At 41.4% G+C, this 20,855-nt stretch overlaps 1 protein-coding gene and 1 non-coding gene across 2 annotated transcripts; both read right to left on the reverse strand.

Moving 5' to 3' along the window:
- Positions 1 to 1,543: 1,543 nt before the first annotated feature.
- TRNAD-GUC (transfer RNA aspartic acid (anticodon GUC)) lies at positions 1,544 to 1,615 on the reverse strand. The gene has a single exon. It is a non-coding gene; the product is annotated as a tRNA-Asp (tRNA).
- A 12,134-nt stretch (positions 1,616 to 13,749) lies between these two features.
- Positions 13,750 to 16,204, reverse strand: LOC104224960 (pentatricopeptide repeat-containing protein At2g33680). Its single transcript, XM_009776696.2, has one exon. The coding sequence runs from the start codon at positions 16,158 to 16,160 to the stop codon at positions 13,965 to 13,967; it is 2,196 nt and encodes a 731-aa protein (XP_009774998.1). The 5' UTR covers positions 16,161 to 16,204; the 3' UTR covers positions 13,750 to 13,964.
- Between the last annotated feature and the right edge of the window lie 4,651 nt (positions 16,205 to 20,855).

The raw sequence follows: 20,855 nt of genomic DNA on the forward strand, positions 1-20,855 counted from the left end.
AATCCAGTGAATTAGGAATACTATTAGTTCCATAAGGACTGGATATTACTTGAGTTCTTTGCGATTACAGTAACCAAGTTCACTTAATCATATAACTACAAGTATCAAATTGGGATTTGGTGTCTCCCAGCGCTCCATTTGAAAAAGAAAAAAACGAAGAAAATTTGAGCCTTTAGAGTTTAGACCATGAAATAACTATAAATTCTCATTTATTAAAAATCTTTGCAAGTCAATAGTGCTGATCAGGGAGTTCTATCACATGATTTATATAGAAATATTTGGATGCGTGTTTAGGGCGCATAATCAAATGCTTATAGCGTAAGCATTACAGAACTAAGCTCCACGTATGAGCCTCAGAGAGTTTTGATCGCGTGACGCATTGGGGCAAGCACTAAGCGAGTCCCAAAAATGTCTTTTAAAATAGGGAGTCTAACCAATAGAAATTAGGAGACAAATAGAATTGAGGTATTATCACTTTTAGCTCGCGCCAAAAACTATTTACATTTGGTAGCCGAAAAAGTGTATAAAACTTATATAATTTTTGTATAACATACATAATGTATGTATGTATATATGTATGTATGTATAAATTTTATACATCTTTTCGGCTATTATTTACCGCGGCTATATATGCAACACTATAACTTAAATTGTGAACTTTTGGTTAGTGGCATAACATGATTTTTTTGTGAGCAGTGTCAACATCTAATTAAAAAACTGAATAAACGTAACATCATCACATTAGAAGAAGACAGTTTGGAGTCGCAAAACACAGAAGAAAAAGAATTTTCTTTTTTCAAAATTAAGGTTCTAAATTCGCACTCTTAACCCAATGGACTAATAAGCGTTAGTTGTCAAGTAATTTCAACTTGTGTTATAATACCAAATATTTTGTGTGCATATTATTTAAATGCATATTTAGTGGATACTGGTTCGGTAAAAGTACATCCCCCCTGCGTTTGAAACAGAAAATAAACTGTTGTTTTCTTTGGACATTTAGACCAGAAATTTGTAATTATCGACTAGGGTTACTGAAAGTGGGCATCGTCTCTACTAATTTGTTGTATTTGCAGTGGTCCAGAAATATTCATGGCTACATTTGTATTTTAAACGCTCAACACGGGCCAAGGCAAATTTTGGTTAGATTTCTGACAGTTGGCGGCTTTGACTAAAGGTTGTAGACAAGAAAAACACGTATGGAGAAATAAACAAACAAAAAAAGAAGATAAGAAATCCTAATGGCTAATGGAGGTCCCTGACAGATGAGGACGTGATTTGTCAGATATTTGACATGTTTTTGCATTCAAAAGGAGGTATTGTTTATTTGCTAACTGTAAATAGTTTATTACCACTTCTATTGAATCTCATCAGCAATAATAATAACAATTTGGAAAGAGACCAGTATTTCTTTCCGATGTGCCATTTCTTATGTATAATTAATCAAAGCCCAATTAAACAAAAGAGACCAAATGAATACTATTACTATAGAGTAAACAGCTAGAATTGCGACAGTCAAATGATAAAAGCGACAAATAAAAAGAAACGCCGTTGCCGGGGATCGAACCCGGGTCACCCGCGTGACAGGCGGGAATACTTACCACTATACTACAACGACTTTGCTGTTTGGTCATCGCTTCCGACTTTTATAGCTAACTCCTTCCAGTTAAAGTACATCCAAGAATCACTAAGATATTCTTATAAGAATGTAAACGTGAGATTTCAAACTCAAAGCTGTAGAAGATAAATATCCACGTCAATGACGTGACGTCATGGACGAAATATTGTAGTCTCCTTTTTGGAGGAAATATGTGATTATTAGTTGAAATGCTAGATAGGTCTATAGACACGTTTCATCCATGATGTTTGGTGTACAAATTATTAATTGATTCGAGGCCTGATTTGGACTGGAATTGCACATGTTATAAGCAAATGGAAACATTTCTCTGCCTGTCAAATGAAATTAGCTTATGTTCTCTCTGTTGGCAGATAATCTTTCAACAATGAATATTCAAGAGATTACTTTTCAAAAATGAAAACAGCAACTTATATTGCAGCGTTTATGATTATCTACCATAGAATACTGGTATAATGTACATGCACTTACTTTTGATACAACTTCAGCTTTGTTAACCTTTGTTTCTGGTTCACACATTCTCCCAACATCTTTCCTATGAGTAATTTTTATCTTAATAGGATAAAAACATAGCTCCGAAAGGACGAAAGTCAGCATGATTTTACTCACATCTACTAATTAATTACACTTCTGGCTTCGTTATTCTGTTTTCTTTTCAAATGCATAGAGTATGTGTGACGACCCGGTCAGTTGTCTCATGAGTTACCGCTCTGTTTTTCCCATTTTTGTTTTTTATTGCTTTGTTTATCGGTTCTATATGTGATCGGGTTGGTCGGCTCAGGTTCAGAAAGGTTTTGAGAAGGTTTGAGGCACTTAGTCTCTTTTGAGGAAGCTTAAGTTGGAAAAGTCAACCGAATGTTGACTTATGTGTTAGAGGGCTCGGATGTGAGTTCCGATAGTTCAGATAGTTTCGGGAGGTGATTTGAGACTTAGGAGCGTGATCGGAATGAGTTTTGGAGGTCCGGAGTAGATTTAGGCTTGAATTGGCGAAGTTGAAATTTTGGCTTTTTCCGGTTGTTAGGTGAAATTTTGATATAGGGGTCGGAATGGAATTCTGAGAGCTGCAGTAGTTCTGTTATGTCATTTGGGATGTGTGTACAAAATTTCAGGTCATTCGGACGTGGTTTGGTAGACTTTTTGATCAAAAGCGGAATTCGGAAGATTTTGGAATCTTGGCTTGAATTTGATGTGATTTTGGCGTTTTAATGTTGTTTTGAGCATTCCGAAGGTTGGAACGAATTTGAATAAGGTTATGGGATATGTTTATGCTTTTGGTTGAGGTCCCGGGGGCCTCAGGATGATTTCGGATGGATGACGGAGGGTTTGGAGTTTTTTGGTAAAGCTGCAGATTTTCTGGTTATGTTGTTTCCGCACCTGCGGATTGGGGACCGCAGGTGCGATGTCGCGGATGCGAAGAAGGGGCCGTAGAAGCGGAAAAGGCCAAGGAGAGCTGGAGCCGCAGAAGCGGCAAGGTGAGCGCACCAGCGATAGCGCAGGTGCGGGTAAAGTGTCGCAGATGCGGAAACATGGAAGTTTAAGTGATTTCGCAGAAGCGCACCTGGAACCACAGGTGCGAGCTTGTGACCGTAGAAGCGGTTTAGCTGGGGCAGAACATATAAATTCATTCCTTCGCGATTTTTGAGCTATTCCACCATTCCTAAGTCGGTTTTTGGAGTTTTTTTAGCGATTTGAAGAAGGATTTCAAGGGGGTTTCATTAAGGTTAGGATTTTGGACCTAAAACTCGTTTCTATGGTATTATTTCACGGATTAGAGCTGTAATTAATGAAATTTAAGGGTTAAAATTGAGAAAACTAGGGTTTGGTATTGGAGACCTAGACTTGAGGATTTGAGGGGCCATATGTGGTCGAATTTTGGGGCTTTTGATATGTACGAACTCGTGGGGAGATAAGAAATCTATTGATGTAATTTTATCGAATTTCGAGACGTGGGCCCGGGGTAGGGGTTTGGTTAAATTCGGGATTTATGCTATAACCTGATTATTTTCGCATGGGCTTCATTCCCTTAGTATATTTTTACGTCGTGATTCTGATTTTGGATAGATTCGACGTGAGTCGAGGCTGATTCGAGGGGCAAAGGCGTCGCGCGCTAGAGTTTGGACCAGATTGAGGTGAGTAATGATTGTAAATATTGTCCTGAGGGTATGAAACTCCGAATTGCACATCGTTGTGCTATATTGAGGTGACACACACGCTAGATGACGAGCATGGGGTCGTGCACTGTTGGGGATTGTGACTTAGTCCATCCCGAATGATCGTTTTACCGCGTATATAATTGAAAACTATTTGCTATCATCATGTTTTGGGTTGAATGCCATATTTGGGCCTCGTGTCAACTATTTGGACCCTTAGGGGATTTTTACTAATATTTTCTCACTGTTTTGACTTTATACTTGTACTCAGTCATGCTATGTTCTATTGTTTTCATAACTCAACCATGTCTACTCTACTTTAACACTTAAAATGATATTTTAAATGATATTTTGGGTTGAGCATCATGTTTTACTGTTGCCCAAGTGGCTTGTGAGATTCTGGCTGAGTAAGGCCGAGGGCCTATATTGTGAGAAAACGCTGATTATAATTATGAGGCCGAGGGCCTGAGATTTGTATGCTACGAGGTGGCTTGTTGATATGAGGCCGAGAGCCTATGTGATTATGCCACGAGATGACTTGATATTGCGCTTGGGCCGTAAGGGGCCCCTCCAGGAGTCTGCACACCCCCAGTGAGCGCGGGTACCCATTATGATGTGAGATATAGCCCGAGGGGCTGATGTTGTTCTATGATATTGCTCGAGGGGTTGTTCTTTATGTGTTTACATTTCTTAGTTGCCTGTCATTTACTTGCTTAATTGTTAAAAAGGCATTTCAAGAAGTTTAAACTGAACTTAAGAGACTTTACATATTTTCACTGTTTCATTGCTTTTACTGGCTTTTACTGCTTCTTTATAGCTTGCTGATGTGCCTTTAAGTGATTTCTTATTACTCAGTCTGCATTGATTATTGTTACTCACTGAGTTGAAGTACTCACTTTACTCTCTGCACCCCGTGTGCAAATTTAGGAGCATCAGGTCCTACTTGCGAGGCTTGAGAGAGCTTCCAGCAGATTCCGGAGATTCAATAGGTAGCTGTCCGGTGATTCGCAGCCCAGTGCTTCTCCTTCTATCTTATTTCTTCTGTTTAGCTACGTAATAGTTATGTCGACTCCTTTTAGACTTGTAGTTTTTATGATAGATACTCATAACTGGTGACACCCCGATGAAGGGCTATATCTTCTTCCACAAACTATATTACTTACCTTATTTTGGGATTTATTATTATGATTAAGACTTAGTTCTATTATATAATTGCTTAAAAATAAATTGGGAGTGTGTCGGCTGGTTTAGTCTTCACGAGAGGTGCCATTACGACCGGGTCCGGGTTTAGGGTCGTGACAAGTTGGTATCAGAGCCTAGGTTACATAGGTCTCACGAGTCATGAGCAGGTTTAGTAGAGTCTCGCAGATCGGTACGAAGACATCTGTATTTATCCTCGAGAGGCTGCAGAACCTTTAGGAAAAACTTCATATTCTTGAAATTCTTGTCGTGAGAATTTGTTGATCCGAGTACTAAACTTCTGTCATTCTATTCTCTCACAGATGGTGAGGACACGTGCTACTGGTCAGGATGGACGACCACCAGCTGTGTCCACTTGAGGGCGAGGATGCGGTCGTGGTCGCGGTAGGGACCGAGGTGTGGCCCGCACAGTAGCTAGGGCATCACCTGCAGATCCACCAGCCGCCCCAGTTCAGGATCAAGTCACAGTTGTGGACGCTCCAACAGCACCAGCTCAGGCACGAGTTGTGCCCATTGTGATTTCGGGTCTTCAGGAGGCTTTGGCTCAGATTCTATTAGTATGCACTGGCCTAGCTCATGCGGTTTCAGTCACTACAGCCACAACTACTTCTCAGGCCGGGGGAGGAAATCGGACTCCCGCCACTCGCACACCTGAGTAGGTCGTGCAAGGACTTCAGACACCGGGGGCACATCCAGCCCAGCCGGTTGTAACTGCTCAGGACTATGTAGTTCCTGCCATGCCAGAGGACGAGCAGTGTAGGTTGGAGAGGTTTGGTAGACTTTAGCCTCCGACTTTCAGTGGTGCAGAGGGCGAGGATGCCTAGGGTTTCTTGGATAAGTGTCAGAGGATGCTTCGTACAGCGGGTATTCTAGAGACCAGCGAGGTCACTTTCACTACTTATCAGTTTTTGAGAGTTGCCTTCACTTGGTGGGAGGCTTTTGAGAGGCGTAGGCCTGTTAGTGCAACATCCCTTACCTGACAGCAGTTCTCCGTTCTCTTTCTGGAGAAGTATGTGTCGTAGTCTCGTAGAGAGGAACTGCGTAGGCAGTGAGTGGTTGCGTCAGGGAGAGATGACTTTGACGCAGTATGAGATAAGGTTCTCTAAGTTAGCTCGCCATGCGATTTGGTTGGTTCCGACAGATAGAGAGAGGATTAGGAGGTTTGTTGATGGCCTCACTTATCAGCTTCGTATTCTCATGACCAGAGAGAGGGTGACTAGTGCTACTTTTGAGGAGGTTGTAGACATTGCTCGAGAGATTGAGTTAGTTCGTCGCCGGGAGCGAGAAGAGAGGGAGGCCAAGAAGGCTCAAGGATCTGGTAGTTATATTAGTGCTCCTTCGAGAGGTCAGTTTCAGCACGGCAAAGGCCGTCCATTCAAGCATGCTCAGCCAGCTCGCCTAGGTTATCGTGGGGCGTCATCGGGTCATGGTTCTCACAGTTCTCATCAGGGGCAATCATCACTTAGTGCCCTTTCAACTTAGAGTTCGTCCCATGCTCCATCAGTTCAGGGCTCCTCTATGCGAAGTGCATCAGCTAGTCATTCCGGTGCTAAGGGTTCCCTTCAGTCTCCGTCTCCAACACCTGGGAGTTGCTATGAATGTGGAGAGATGGGTCATATATGGAGGCAGTGTCCTCGTCGCCTTGTGGGTTTATCTCAGCAGAGGAGTCAGCCATCGACTTCAGCACCAGTTACTTTATCCCCACCCACCCAGCCAGCTGGGGTGGAGGTCAGTCAGCTAGAGGTCGCCCTAGAGGGGGAGGTCGATCAGGTGGCGGTCAGGCCCGTTTCTGTGCACTTCCAGCTAGATCCTATGCTATTACTTCTGATGCTGTTATTACAGGTATTGTCTCAGTCTGCCACAGAGATGCTTCTATATTATTTGATCCCGATTCCACCTTTTCTTATGTGTCATCATACTTTGCTCATTATTTGGGTACGCCCCATGAGTCTCTTGTTTCACCTGTTCATGTATCTACTCCGGTGGGCGATAATGTTATTGTAGACCGTGTGTACCGGTCGTATGTGGTGACTATTGGGGATCTGGAGACCCGAGTGGATCTGTTGTTATTATGTATGGTAGACTTCGATGTTATTTTAGGCATGAATTGGCTATCTCTGTGTCGTGCTATTCTGGACTATAATGCTAAGATAGTCACATTGGCTATATCGAGTGTGCCACGGATTGGGTGACGAGGTTTGACTGATTATGTTCCCAGTAGGGTAATCTCATTCTTGAAGGCCCAACATATGGTTGGGAAGGGTTGTCTTTCGTATCTAGCCTTTGTGAGGGATATCGGTGCAGAGACTCTCAGTATTGGTTTTGTTCTAGTTGTGAGGGATTTTCCCAATGTGTTTCTTGTAGACCTGCCGGGTATGCCACCGAACAAGGATATTGACTTTGGTATTGACTTGGTGCCGGGCACTCATCTCATTTCTATTCCGTTGTATCGTATGGCACCAGCGGAGTTAAATGAGTTAAAGGAGCAGCTTCAAGAACTCCTTAATAAGGGGTTCATTCGGCCTAGTGTGTCACCTTGGGGTGCGCCTGTTCTATTTGTAAAGAAGAAGTATGGTACTATGAGGATGTGCATTGATTATAGACAATTGAACAAAGTAACAGTTAAGAACAAGTATCCTTTGCCTCGCATTGATGATTTATTCGACCAACTTCAAGGAGCGAGAGTGTTCTTCAAGATTGATCTCCGTTTAGGTTATCACCAATTGAATAACAGGGACTTGGATATTCTTAAGACAACTTTCAGGACCCGATATGGTCATTATGAGTTCTTGGTGATGTCTTTTGGGCTGACCAATGCCCCAGCAACGTTCATGCATTTGATGAATAGCGTGTTCCGGCCTTATCTTGACTCGTTTGTCATAGTCTTCATTGATGATATTCTGGTGTATTCGCATAGTCAAGAGGAGCACGCAGAACATTTGAGAGTTGTGTTGCAGAGATTGAAGGAGGAGAAGCTTTATGCAAAATTCTCCAAGTGTGAGTTTTGGCTCAGTTCAGTGGCTTTCTTGGGGCACGTGGTGTCCAGCGAGGGTATTCAGGTTGATCCAAAGAAGATAGAGGCAGTTCAGAGTTGGCCCAGACCATCCTCAACCACTGAGATTCGTAGCTTTCTTGGTTTGTCGGGTTATTATTGCCGGTTTGTAAAGGGATTCTCATCTATCGCATTGTCCTTGACCAAGTTGACTCAGAAGGGTGCTTCATTTGTATGGTCGGATGAGTGTAAGGAGATCTTTCAGAAGCTCAAGACAGCCTTGACCACAACTCCAGTGTTAGTTTTGCCATCAGCTTCAGGTTCATATACCGTGTATTGTGATGCTTCGAGAGTTGGTATTGGGTGTGTATTGATGTAGGAGGGTAGCGTTATTGCTTATGCTTCTCGTCAGTTGAAGCCCTATGAGAAAAACTACCTTATTCATGATTTGGAGTTGGCTACCATAGTTCACGCGTTGAAGATTTGGAGGCATTACTTGTATGGTGTGTCTTGTGAGGTGTTTACGGATCATCGTAGCCTCCAGAACTTGTTCAAGCAGAAGGATCTCAATTTGAGGCAGCGGAGATGGTTGGAGTTTCTAAAGGATTACGAAATCACTATATTGTACCATCCGGGGAAGGCCAATGTGGTGGCCGATGCTTTGAGCCGAAAGGCGGTGAGTATGGGTAGTTTGACATATATTCCAGTTGGGGAGAGACCTCTTGCAGTTGATATTCAGGCCTTGGCCAATCGGTTTGGGATGATAGATATTTCGGAGCCTAGTCAGGTATTGCCTTGTGTGATTTCTCGGTCTTCCTTATATGATCACATCAGAGAGCACCAATATGATGATCCGTATTTGCTTGTCCTTAAGGACAGGGTTCAGCACAATAATGCCAGAAATGTGACTATTGGTGATGATGGGGTGTTTAGGATGCAAGGCTGGATTGTGTGCCCAATGTGGATGGGCTTCGGGAGTTGATTCTGGAGGAGGCCCATAGCTCGCGATATTCTATACATTTGGGTGCCGCAAAGATGTATCAGGATTTGAGGCAACATTATTGGTGGAGGAGAATGAAGAAAGACATTGTGGGATTCGTAGCTCGGTGTCTCAATTATTAGCAGGTGAAATATGAGCATCAAAGACCGGGTGGCTTGCTTCAGCAAATGGATATTCCAAAGTGGAAGTGGGAGAGGATCACTATGGATTTTGTAGTTGGACTTCCAAGGACTTTGAAGAAGTTTGATGCTATTTGGGTGATTGTGGATCGGCTGACCAAGTCCACGCACTTTATTCCTATATGTACTACCTATTCTTCAAAGCGGTTGGTAGGGATCTATGTCCGGGAGATTGTTCATTTGCATGGTGTCCCAGTTTCCATCATTTCATATAGGGGCACTCAGTTTACATCACAGTTTTGGAGGTCTGTGCAGCGAGAGTTGGGTACTCAAGTTGCGTTGAGCACAACTTTTCACCCTCAGACGGATGGGCAGTCCGAGAGCACCATTCAGATATTAGAGGACATGTTGCGTGCTTGTGTCATCGATTTTGTAGGGTCATGGGATCCGTTTCTACCGCTCGCAGAGTTTGCTTATAACAACAGCTACCAGTCGAGTATTCAGATGGCTCCATATGAGGCCTTGTATGGGAGGCGGTGTAGATCTCCAGTTAGTTGGTTTGAGCCGGGTGAGGCTAGGCTATTGGGGACAGACTTGGTACAGGATGCTTTAGAGAAGGTGAAGGTGATCCAGGAAAGGCTTCGTACAGTGCAGTCTAACAAAAGAGTTATGATAGTTCGGGATGTGTTCTACATGGTTGGTGAGAAGGTTTTGTTGAAGGTCTCGCCCATGCAGGGTGTTATGAGGTTTGGGAAGAAGGGTAAATTGAGTCCTCGGTTCATTGGGCTTTTTGAGGTGCTTCGTAGGATTGTGGAGGTGGCTTATGAGCTTGCTTTGCCACCCAGCTTGTTGAGTGTGCATCCGGTATTTCATGTTTCTGTGCTCCGGAAGTATATTGGGGATCCGTCTCATGTTCTGGATTTCAGCACGGTTCAGTTAGATGATGATTTGACTTATGATGTGGAGCCAGTAGCTATTTTAGGATGTCAGGTTCGAAAGTTGAGATCAAAGGATACAACTTCAGTGAAAGTGCAGTGGAGAGGTCGGCCCATGGATGAGGCTACGTGGGAGACCGAGCTGGAGATGTAGAGCAGATATCCTCACCTGTTTGAGGCTTCAGATATGTTTCTTGACTCGTTCGAGGACGAACGTTTGTATGGGGAGGATGTGACGACCCGTCCAATCGTCTCATGAGTTATCGCTCTGTTTCCCCCATTTCTGCTTCTTATTGCTTTGTTTATCGGTTCTATATATGATCGGGTTGGTTGGCTTGGGTTCGGAAAGGTTTTGAGAAGGTTTGAGGCACTTAGTCTCTTTTAAGGAAGCTTAAGTTGGAAAAGTCAACAAGATGTTGACTTATGTGTTAGAGGGCTCAGATGTGAGTTTCGATGGTTTGGATAACTTTGATAGGTGATTTGAGACTTATGAGCGTGATCGGAATGGGTTTTGGAGGTCCGGAGTAGATTTAGGCTTGAATTGGCGAAATTGGAATTTTGGCGTTTTTCGGTTGTTAGGTGAAATTTTGATATAGGGGTCAGAATAGAATTCCGAGAGCTGCAGTAGTTGTGTTATGTCATTTGGGATGTGTGTGCCAAATTTCAGGTCATTCGGACGTGGTTTGATAGACTTTTTGATGAAAAGCAGAATTCGGAAGATTTTGGAATCTTAGGCTTGAATTTGATGTGATTTTGGCGTTTTAATGTTGTTTTGAGCGTTCCGAAGGTTAGAACGGGTTTGAATAAGGTTATGGGATATGTTTGTGCTTTTGGTTGAGGTCCCGGGGGCCTCGGGGTGATTTCGGATGGTTGACGGAGGGTTTGGAGTTTTTTGGTGAAGTTGTAGATTTTCTGGTTCTATTGTTTCCGCACCTGCGGATTGGGGACCGTAGATGCGATGTCGCAGATGCGAAGTAAGGGGCCGCAGAAGCAGAAAAGGCCAAGGAGAGCTAGAGCCACAGAAGCGGCTAGGTGACCGCACCTGCGATAGCGCAGTACGGGTAAAGTGGTGCAGATGCAAAAACTTGGAAGTTTAAGGGATTTTCGTAGAAGCGCACCTGAGACCGCAGATGCGAGTCCGTAGGTGCGAGCTTGTGATCGCAAAAGCGGTTTAGCTAGGGCAGAACATATAGATTCATTCCTTCGCGATTTTTGAGCTATTCCACCATTCCTAAGTCGGTTTTGGAGGTTTTTGGGCGCTTTGAAGAAGGATTTCAAGGGGGTTTCATTGAGGTAAAGATTTTGGACCTAAAACGCATTTCTATGGTATTATTTCACGGATTAGAGCCGTAATTAATGGAATTTAAGGGTTAAAATTGGGGAAACTAGGGCTTGGTATTGGAGACCTAGACTTGAGGATTTGAGGGGCCATTTGTGGTCGGATTTTGGGACTTTTGATATGTACGAACTCGTGGAGAGATATAGAATCTATTGATGTAAATTTTATCGAATTCCGAGACGTGGGCCCGGGGGTCAGGTTTTGGTTAAATTCGGGATTTATGCTATAACCTGATTATTTTTCGCATGAGCTTCGTTCCCTTAGCATATTTTGACATCGTGATTCTAATTTTGGATAGATTCGACACGAGTTGAGGCCGAGTCGAGGGGCAAAGGCATTGCGGGCTAGAGTTTGGACCGGATTGTGGTGAGTAATGATTGTAAATGTATTCCTGAGGGTATGAAACCCCGGATTGCACATCGTTGTGCTATATTGAGGTGACACACACGCTAGATGACGAGCGTGGCGTCGTGCACTGTTGGGGATTGTGACTTAGTCCATCCCGAATGATCGTTTTACCGTGTATTTGACTGAAAACTGTTTGCTATCATCATGTTTTTGGCTGAAGGCCATATTTGGGCATCGTACCAACTATTATTTGGAACTTTAGGGGATTATTACTAATATTTCCTCACTGTTTTGACTTTATACTTATACTAAGTCATGCTATGTTCTACTGTTTTCATAACTCAGCCATGTCTACTCTACTTTAACACTTAAAATGATATTTTGGGTTGAGCATCATGTTTTACTGTTGCCCGAGTGGCTTGTGAGATTCTGACTGAGTAAGGCCGAGGGCCTATGTTGTGAGGAAACACTGATTATAATTATGAGGCCGAGGGCCTGAGATTTGTACGCCACGAGGTGGCTTGTTGATATGAGGTCGAGAGCCTATGTGATTATGCCACGAGATGACTTGATATTGCGCTTGGGCCGTAAGGGGCCCCTCCAGGAGTCTACACACCCCCAGTGGGCGCGGGTACCCATTGTGATGTAAGATATAGCCCGAGGGGCTGGTGTTGTTCTATGATATTGCCCGAGGGGCGGATTTTGTTGACATTGTGCCCGAGGGGCGGTTTTTTATGTGTTTACCTTTCCTAGTTGCCTGTCATTTACTTGCTTAATTGTTAAAAAGGCATTTCAAGAAGTTTAAACTGAACTGAAGAGACTTTACATATTTCCACTGTTTCAATGCTTTTACTGGCTTTTACTGTTCTTTTATAGCCTGCTGATGTGACTTTACGTGATTTCTTATTACTCAGTTTGCATTTATTATTGTTACTCACTGAGTTGGAGTACTCACTTTACTCCCTGCACCCCGTGTGCAGATTCAGGCGCATCAGGTCCTGCTTGCAAGGGTTGAGAGAGCTTCCAGCAGATTTCGGAGATTCACTAGGTAGCTGCCCGGCGATTCGCAGCACAATGCTTCTCCCTCTACCTTATTTTCTTCTGTTTAGCTATGTAATAGTTATGTCGACTCTTTTCAGACTTGTAGTTTTTATGATAGATGCTCATGACTGGTGACACCCCGATGTCGGGCTATGTCTTCTTCCGCAAACTGTATTACTTACCTTATTTTGGGATTTATTATTATGATTACGACTTAGTTCTATTATTCAATTGCTTAAAAATGAATTGGGAGTGTGTCGGCTGGCCTTGTCTTCACGAGAGGCGCCATCACAACCGGATCCGGGTTTAGGGTCGTGATAGTATGATAAAGGTTATTTAGAATTATCACTACTGATATAAGCCAAAGGTAGAATTAAACAAAAAGCATCTCAACTAAGTGCCATCGTTCAGAAATGTTTTTGTTTATGGGGCTAACTTGCCTTATTTTTCATGTTATTAGTCCTACTCTTTATGGAGTGGTATCTGTAATTATCTTTTAGATGACAATCATATATAGTGTAAAACCTTTTATCCACCATCTGTATATAGAGTTAAACTCTTGACAAAAAACGTTTACTTCTCTGGTACTCAGACAAATAAGATTCTTCCATTTCAAAAAAGAAACAAATAAGTTTCCATGTTATCTGATGGCTGCCCTAATGAGCAAAAGCTCCACTCTTTTGAGCACATCGCGCTGCAAGCTGCCTTTCTATCTACCATAAAGTAATCGATCCTGAATTAAAGGATTCTCAGAATTTTACGGATTGTTAGTGTAAATATCTTTTATTATGCGCATAGCATATACCTAGCCTTGATTATTGCAGAACAGAAGGAAAAAAAAGAAAAAAGGACAACCATTGTTGAATTCTTAAGTGTATCTGCCTTTCTTTTTTAAAAATCTTTACTACTTTATTCCTTCAACTATTCTATTTCTTTCTTAACTGCTGCTGCTGTTTTTCTACCTTTGGAAAAAGAATAGGAGATCATAATGCTGATGAAACACAACCGAATGCTTATCATGATTAGAATGCAGCATTGTTACAAGAAAACGAAACGAAAGATGGGTTAAGCAGAACATCTCTAACAAGCTCAGAAGGAACGAGGAAAGCAATGAGATGAATTTAAAAAAAAAAAAAACAGAACGTGATTAAAGAAGAAACACTGCAAAAATATAATTTCCAGAAAATCATCTACATTCTGCATGGAATCAGTCCATTATAACTTCCAGTTCTAAGCAAGGATCAAAACCTGGTTTATATCCCTCATCTTTCATTTGCTTTCTTAACCTCAATAACTCTTCACGTATACCTACGATTTGTGGATGCAACTGATCTCCGACAACAAATACATGAAACTGACTCTTCAGCTCAATCCAGCTACATCCAGGCTCCTTGCTTACTCCACGGAGATTCATCAACCTTCTCACGCATTCAACATCCTCCAATCTTCCCAGAGCTGAATAAATACTAGAGAGTAGCACATAAGCAGATGACTCTTGTGAACCCAATTCCATTAACTTCTCTCCTGCGTATGCACCTAATTCATAGTTTCTATAGTTCCGGCAAGCACTTAGCATGATACGCCACAAGCACAGACCATGGTCAACATGATTTGCTGCTGACTCGATAAACTCTTTTGCTTCATAGAGTTTTCCAGCACGACCGAACATATCTACCATGCACGCAAAATGCTCTAGCCTAGGCTCTATTCCAAACTCATCAGACATCATCTTGAAAATATTTTGCCCTCTCTCTAACAATCCCATGTGGCTACAAGCAGAAAGAATATTCACAAAAGTGACATAATCTGGCCTTGTTCCCTCAAGAAGCATTTCTTCAAAAAGTTCAAGGGCTTCAGTGCCGCGGCCATTCTGTGAAAGACCTGACATCATTGAGTTCCATGACACTAAGTCCCTCGCAGGCATCCTCCTAAAGACTAGATTACAGTCATGAAGGCTTCCAGATTTTGCATACATAGTTGAGAGAGCGCTTCCAATTGGAACTTCAAGACTAAGCCCATGCTTGACTATATGAGCATGAATCTGCTTCCCCTGTTCCAGAGCAGCAAGGCTAGAACAGACTTTTAACACGCTAGCCATCGTCAACTCATTAGGTACAACACCCTCCACCAGCATTCTACAGTACATACCCATTGCATTTTCATTATCCCCATTCTTAACATATCCCGCTATCATGGAAGTCCATAAAACTATATCGGGTTCTTTCAAATAATCAAAACCTCTTCTGGCATCACTAACATTGCCACATTTAGCATACATATCCACTAACGCAGTCAGAATATACATTTGAGGCTCAAACCCTAACTTCAATAGATATCCATGCACCTGTTTTCCTTCACTAAGAGCATCAAAATCACTACAAGCATTAATCACTCCAACCAGAGTGTACTCGCTCGGATTCATCCCACAGAAATGCATCTGCGAAAACAACTTCAAGGCCTTCTCGCAGTCCCCATTCTGCGCGTAACCTGTTATTAATGCAGACCAGGTTATAGAATTCTTTTCAGAGGAAAGCTCGAACACCCGACATGCATCATCCAAACTCCCACACTTTGCATACATAGTAACAGTAGCATTGGCAACAGAAACGTTCCACAAAAATCCATTCTTGAGGGAAAGACCATGAATTTGCTTCCCTACCGGGTTAAACTCTGGCAATGCAATAGCACTCAGAACACTAGTAAACACAAACTCATTCACATAATCCTGCCCTCGGCCTTGCTCCCATAGCATCATCCTAAACACTCCCACAGCCTCCTTGGCTAGCCTCTGTGATGCATACCCAGAGATCATCGTAGTCCAAGATACAGAATTTCTCTCAGGCATTTCATCAAACATCTTGCGAGCATCAACAAGATGATGACCACCAGACTTGCAATACATGTTCAACAAGGAACTACCCACATATACATCGTTAAGGTAACTGAGTTTGAAGGCAAGACAATGAGCTTGCTTCCCTGTAAAGGAGTAGTACTCCCCCAAAGTTGAAACCGCGGTGAAAATGCCAGCAAATGTGTGAGGATTTGGAAGGACATGGGAGTTTTCGTCCTGTTGTCTCATTTGCTTGAAGAGTTTGAGGACGGAAAGAGATGAATCTGGACGGCCCAGTTGAGAGTAGCCATTGATGAGACAGTTCCATGAGACGACGTCTTTGTTTGTTATTTCTTGAAAGGCGACATGGGCGTCCAACAAGCGGTGGCACTTGGCGTATAAGTTGACAATGCTGTTGGATAAGTATATGCAAGAAGAGGAAGAACCTGTTTTAATGAGATGGGCGTGAAGGGATTGGCCTTTGGGAAGGTTTCTGCGTTGAGTGTAATGGAGTATTTTGGTGAAAAGGGAAGCAGAGGATTCAAGTGCTAGAGAAGATGGACCATGACTCATATGTGACCTTCGCCACAGGGACAGCGTCCACTCACTCTCTCTCGGGGTTAAATACTTGCATTTTGTTGGGAATGTTGTTACCCTTTCGTATCAAATTGTATTGTTATTATAATTACAATATTTGTTTGGATTGTTACCTAAAATTTGTTATATTGCATTGTTAAATTTATTGTCATGTAATAATGAAAAAGGGCCATTTTACATAAGGACCAATTCGGTGTGGTAGGATCTTTACATATTTTTCTTTCCAATTATATTCTTATTTAATAATTGTTTATACCCCTAAAACAGTACAATTGAATTTGTAACATGATTTATAGACAAGTAAATTGATTTGACCCAAAAATATGAAATGAATAAGAACACAAACAAGATTATGAAATAAATATAAAGGAAATACAAGTCTGGTTATGAACTTAGCCTCTCTGGTAGGGTGTTCTAACCGAACCGGAAAACTTCACCGAAACCGAAAAGTCAAACCAACTCGATTAAAAAATTCGATTAGGTTTGGTTTGATTGGGTTTGGTATTAAATAAAAAAAAACCCGAATCAAACCGACATATATAATTTTTATTTCTACTTTTAAGACTTTATATATACTTTTCTTTAGAAATAATATTTAGAAATATTTGAGATTTTCTTATGAAATGAAATATTTAATATAACTATAAAGTGCATTTATTTTTGTTTACTTTAAATAATGGGTTGTCTTACTTTCTTATCAAATGTTATTGAAATGTTTCAATCATCTCTTTGTTCTTCCATATTCATATATCAAGATTTTTTTTTATCTTTTTCAAATTTGAAATAGTATTTCCATAATTTAAATTTAAATAGAACATATCATTATTTAGGTATCATATTGTTTTTTATGTTTAATTATCAAATTCAATTAATCTTAAAAGCGTACATCATCGAAAAATTATTCTTAGATGACTAAGAAAATCACTATTATGTGTTACTAAAACAATTCTTCCATAAGAATATCTTAATATATCATATGTTTGTCAATTTTTTTTTTAAATTTTTACTAAACATATATTCACTTATTAAAACTTTATTTATAACTTTAACAAAGTAAGATTGAAATAATATTCATGTAGCAAAAAACCTGAAAAACCTGAAAACCCGACAAAACCAAACCAATCCAAAATGAAATAGTTGGTTTGGTTTGATTATGATAAAAATCGAACCAACCTGGTCTATGTATACCCCTAATCTGTGGTAACAAAACCAAGAATAATGTTCAAGAAAAGACAAATAAATAGTAAAATAAGATGAAAGCTGGTTTAAGTTTTTGTGTACAGAACATTTTTTTGTCTACAATATAGATATATGTGTGTGTCTATATATATATATATATATTCTACTATATAGTAGAAGTGTATTAGTAGTATTCTTAGTTCTCACACTCATCAGAAGTGTATTAGAAATATATGGGAGGGGTCATGGAACATAGGTACATTGACGAGTAAGTCTATAGAGTTGGCAAAGATCCTCTAGAAGAGGAAGGTCAACACAGCGTGTGTCTAGGAGATCAGGTGGGTAGGATTCGAAGGCGAAAGATGCGGACGTGTATAAACTGTAGTACTCTGGAGTCCTGAAGGGTAAGAATGGTGTGTGTATTTTGGTGGATAGGGAACTTAGAGAGTCTGTGATAGAGGTTAGGTGGGTGAATGATAAGTTAATGACTGTTAAGTTGGTGGTTCGATAGTGCACTCTAAATGTCATTAGCGCTTACGTACCGACGCAAGTGGGCTTGGATGAGGAGGTTAAGAGGTACTTCAAGGAGGGAATGGATGAGATTGTGTATAATATTCCGCCGGCTGAGAGGATATTTATAGGAGAGATTTCAATGGACATATTGGGTCGACTGCATGTGGTTATGGTGAGGTGTATGGCAGCTTCGATTTTGGAGATATGAACACATGAGGTACTTTGCTGTTGAATTTCGCTAAGGCATTTGAGCTGGTGATTGCGAACTCTAGTTTTCAGAAAAGGGAGGAGCATTTGGTTACTTTCCAAAGTACGGTGGTGAAGACTCAGATTGATTATCTTCTCCTTAGGAGGTGTGGCAGAGGGCTGTGTAAGGATTGCAAGGTTATTCTTGGTGATGAATGTTGGCATCATGATGACGAGAAAGAAGAGATCTGCACGAGGATGACTGTCATGATCCCGGTTCGCCCTCCGTGAACCATCATGACGGCACCTAGTCCATATGACTAGGTAAGCCTAAATTGCGGAAGATAAACTAATTTGTGGAAATAAAACAATTTAAAACAGAATTAGAGTAATAAGACAGTGTTTAAAAGTGCCGCTCGGCATACACAATATTTAACTCTCAAAAACCAATACATATCTCCAAGACCCGGAAACCCATGAATCACAAGCTAAGGATCACTACATAGTGCTCTAACTCCAGAATAGTCTAAAACAAAATAAATACAGAAGGGTGGTAACTATAAGAGAGAGTGGAGAGAGACTTCTCGGTCTGCAGATGTGGCAGATATACCTCGAAGTCTCCGAACGGTCGCCTCGCCTCAAGGATGGTAAGTCTGAGTCGAAATACCTGGATCTGCACATGAAAAACATGCATAGGGCATGAGTACACCACAACGGTACTCAGTAAGTGCCAAGCCTAACCTCGGTCGGGTAGTGCCAAGGAAGGTCAGGGCCCTACTGAGGTTAAATAAAATATAAAGTTCAACAATGTAGGACAGAACAATATAAATAAGTACATCAATAAAAGTAACACAAGATATAAAGGGCAACAACAACTATTACAGAGGCAAGGTAAATATAGAAAGAAATACGGTTCAGCACCAAAATAACAATCGGGGATCTCCCAGGATACTGTCCTGTAGTCCCAAATATAAATATCCAATGGATCTCCCGGGATACCATCCCGTAGTCCAACTCATAGTGCGCGGGGATCTACTAGAATCATGTTCCGTAGTCTCAAATTTAACTGCCTAGTATTAGGGGAATCTACCGGGTGCATTCCCGTAGTTCCATATAACTATGCAGGGGGATCTACTGGAATCCCACATCCGTAGTCTCAAAATAAACAGACAAGAGTGAGCTACCGGAATCCCACATCCGTAGTCCCAATGTAAATACACATCAGTAACAGAAAAATATTCAGAAATGGCAAATTTCATATTAAGGCAAACAAGTAATTCTAGCCTAACATGCTACACAGAATTCAGGTAAGGCAGTTTGAGCATGTAAAACAATTAAGTCACTTAGACATGCTTTCATAAGCTAACAACAAGCTTAATAGTGCAAGTAATGAAAATAGGAAAGGAAACATACTAGTAATTACTTAATGAAAATCGGATTTCCAACAATTAGCACAAGTACGCACTCGTCACCTCACGTACAAGGCTTTCAATTACCAAATATACCAAATCCTAAGGGGAAGGTCCCCCCCCACAAGGTTAGGCAAGACACTTACCTCGAACCGGCTTAATAATCAATCCGAAACCACGCTCTTGCCACGAGTACTCAACTCCAAATGACCCAAATCTATTCAATTCAATTGCATAATGTAAATAACTCTTCAAGTAACTGATTCTACAAAGAAATTCTAAACTAATATGAGAAATTAGGTAAAATGACCAAAATGCTCCTCGGGCCCACGTCTCGAAATCGGGTAAAATTTATATTTTTAGAATCCTCATACTCTCACGAGTTCATGCATACAAATATTATCCAAATCTAAGGTCCCAATCAAAAGTTGAATTTTAGGTCTAAGGGCTTTCTTCTAACCTTTCCCCAATTTTCATCTCCAATCCGAAATTAAATGATGAAACTAACTATAGATTGATGGAATATAAATAGAAAGGGGTAAAGAATTGTTACCCACTGATCTACTCTTCAATTTCCTCCCAAAATCGCCCTCTCCCGAGCTCCAAATCGAATTTCCAACTTTTGAAATTAAACCCTCAAAATTTTATATTTCTGCCCAGCTGTTACCGCATCTGCGGTCCTGCTTTTGCGGAACACTGGTCACATCTGCGACTCCTCACTTAAAACCAGATTCCGCATCTGCGACTCACCATCCGCAGATGCGGTATCGCTCCTACGGATAGCCTACCGCTTCTGCGGCTCCTGCTGAACCTCCCCATTTCCGCTTCTGCAATTGATCTGCCGCTTCTGCGGCTCCGCACCTGCGGTCCCACACTCGCAGGTGCAGCTATGACAGTAAAACAGCTGAAGCTGCAACTCCAAATCCCAAAAATCTTTCCGTCAACCACCCGAAATCATTTCGAGGCCCACGGAACCTCAACCAAACCTACCAACATATCACATAACTTCATTCAAACTTGTTCCGACCTTCGAAATGCTCAAAACAACATCAAAACATCTATTTTTAATCAGATTCAAGTTTAAGAATCCCAAAAACTCTAAAAAATACGCTTTCGATGAAAAAGTCTATCAAACCTCGTCCGAATGACCTGAAATTTTGCACACACGTCACATTCAACACTACGGAGTTACTCCAACTTCCGTAATTCCATTTCAACCCTCGGATCATAATCTCACTATCAAACCGGAAACTTCAAAATTCGACCTTTCGGCATTTCAAGCCTAAATTAGCTACGGACCTCCAAAACACAATACGAACACACCCCTAAGCCCGAAATCACCCAACGAAGCTAACAGAACCACCAGATTTCCATTCCGAGGCCG

Source organism: Nicotiana sylvestris, chromosome 2 (assembly GCF_000393655.2).
Source record: "Nicotiana sylvestris chromosome 2, ASM39365v2, whole genome shotgun sequence".
Lineage (NCBI taxonomy): Eukaryota > Viridiplantae > Streptophyta > Magnoliopsida > Solanales > Solanaceae > Nicotiana > Nicotiana sylvestris.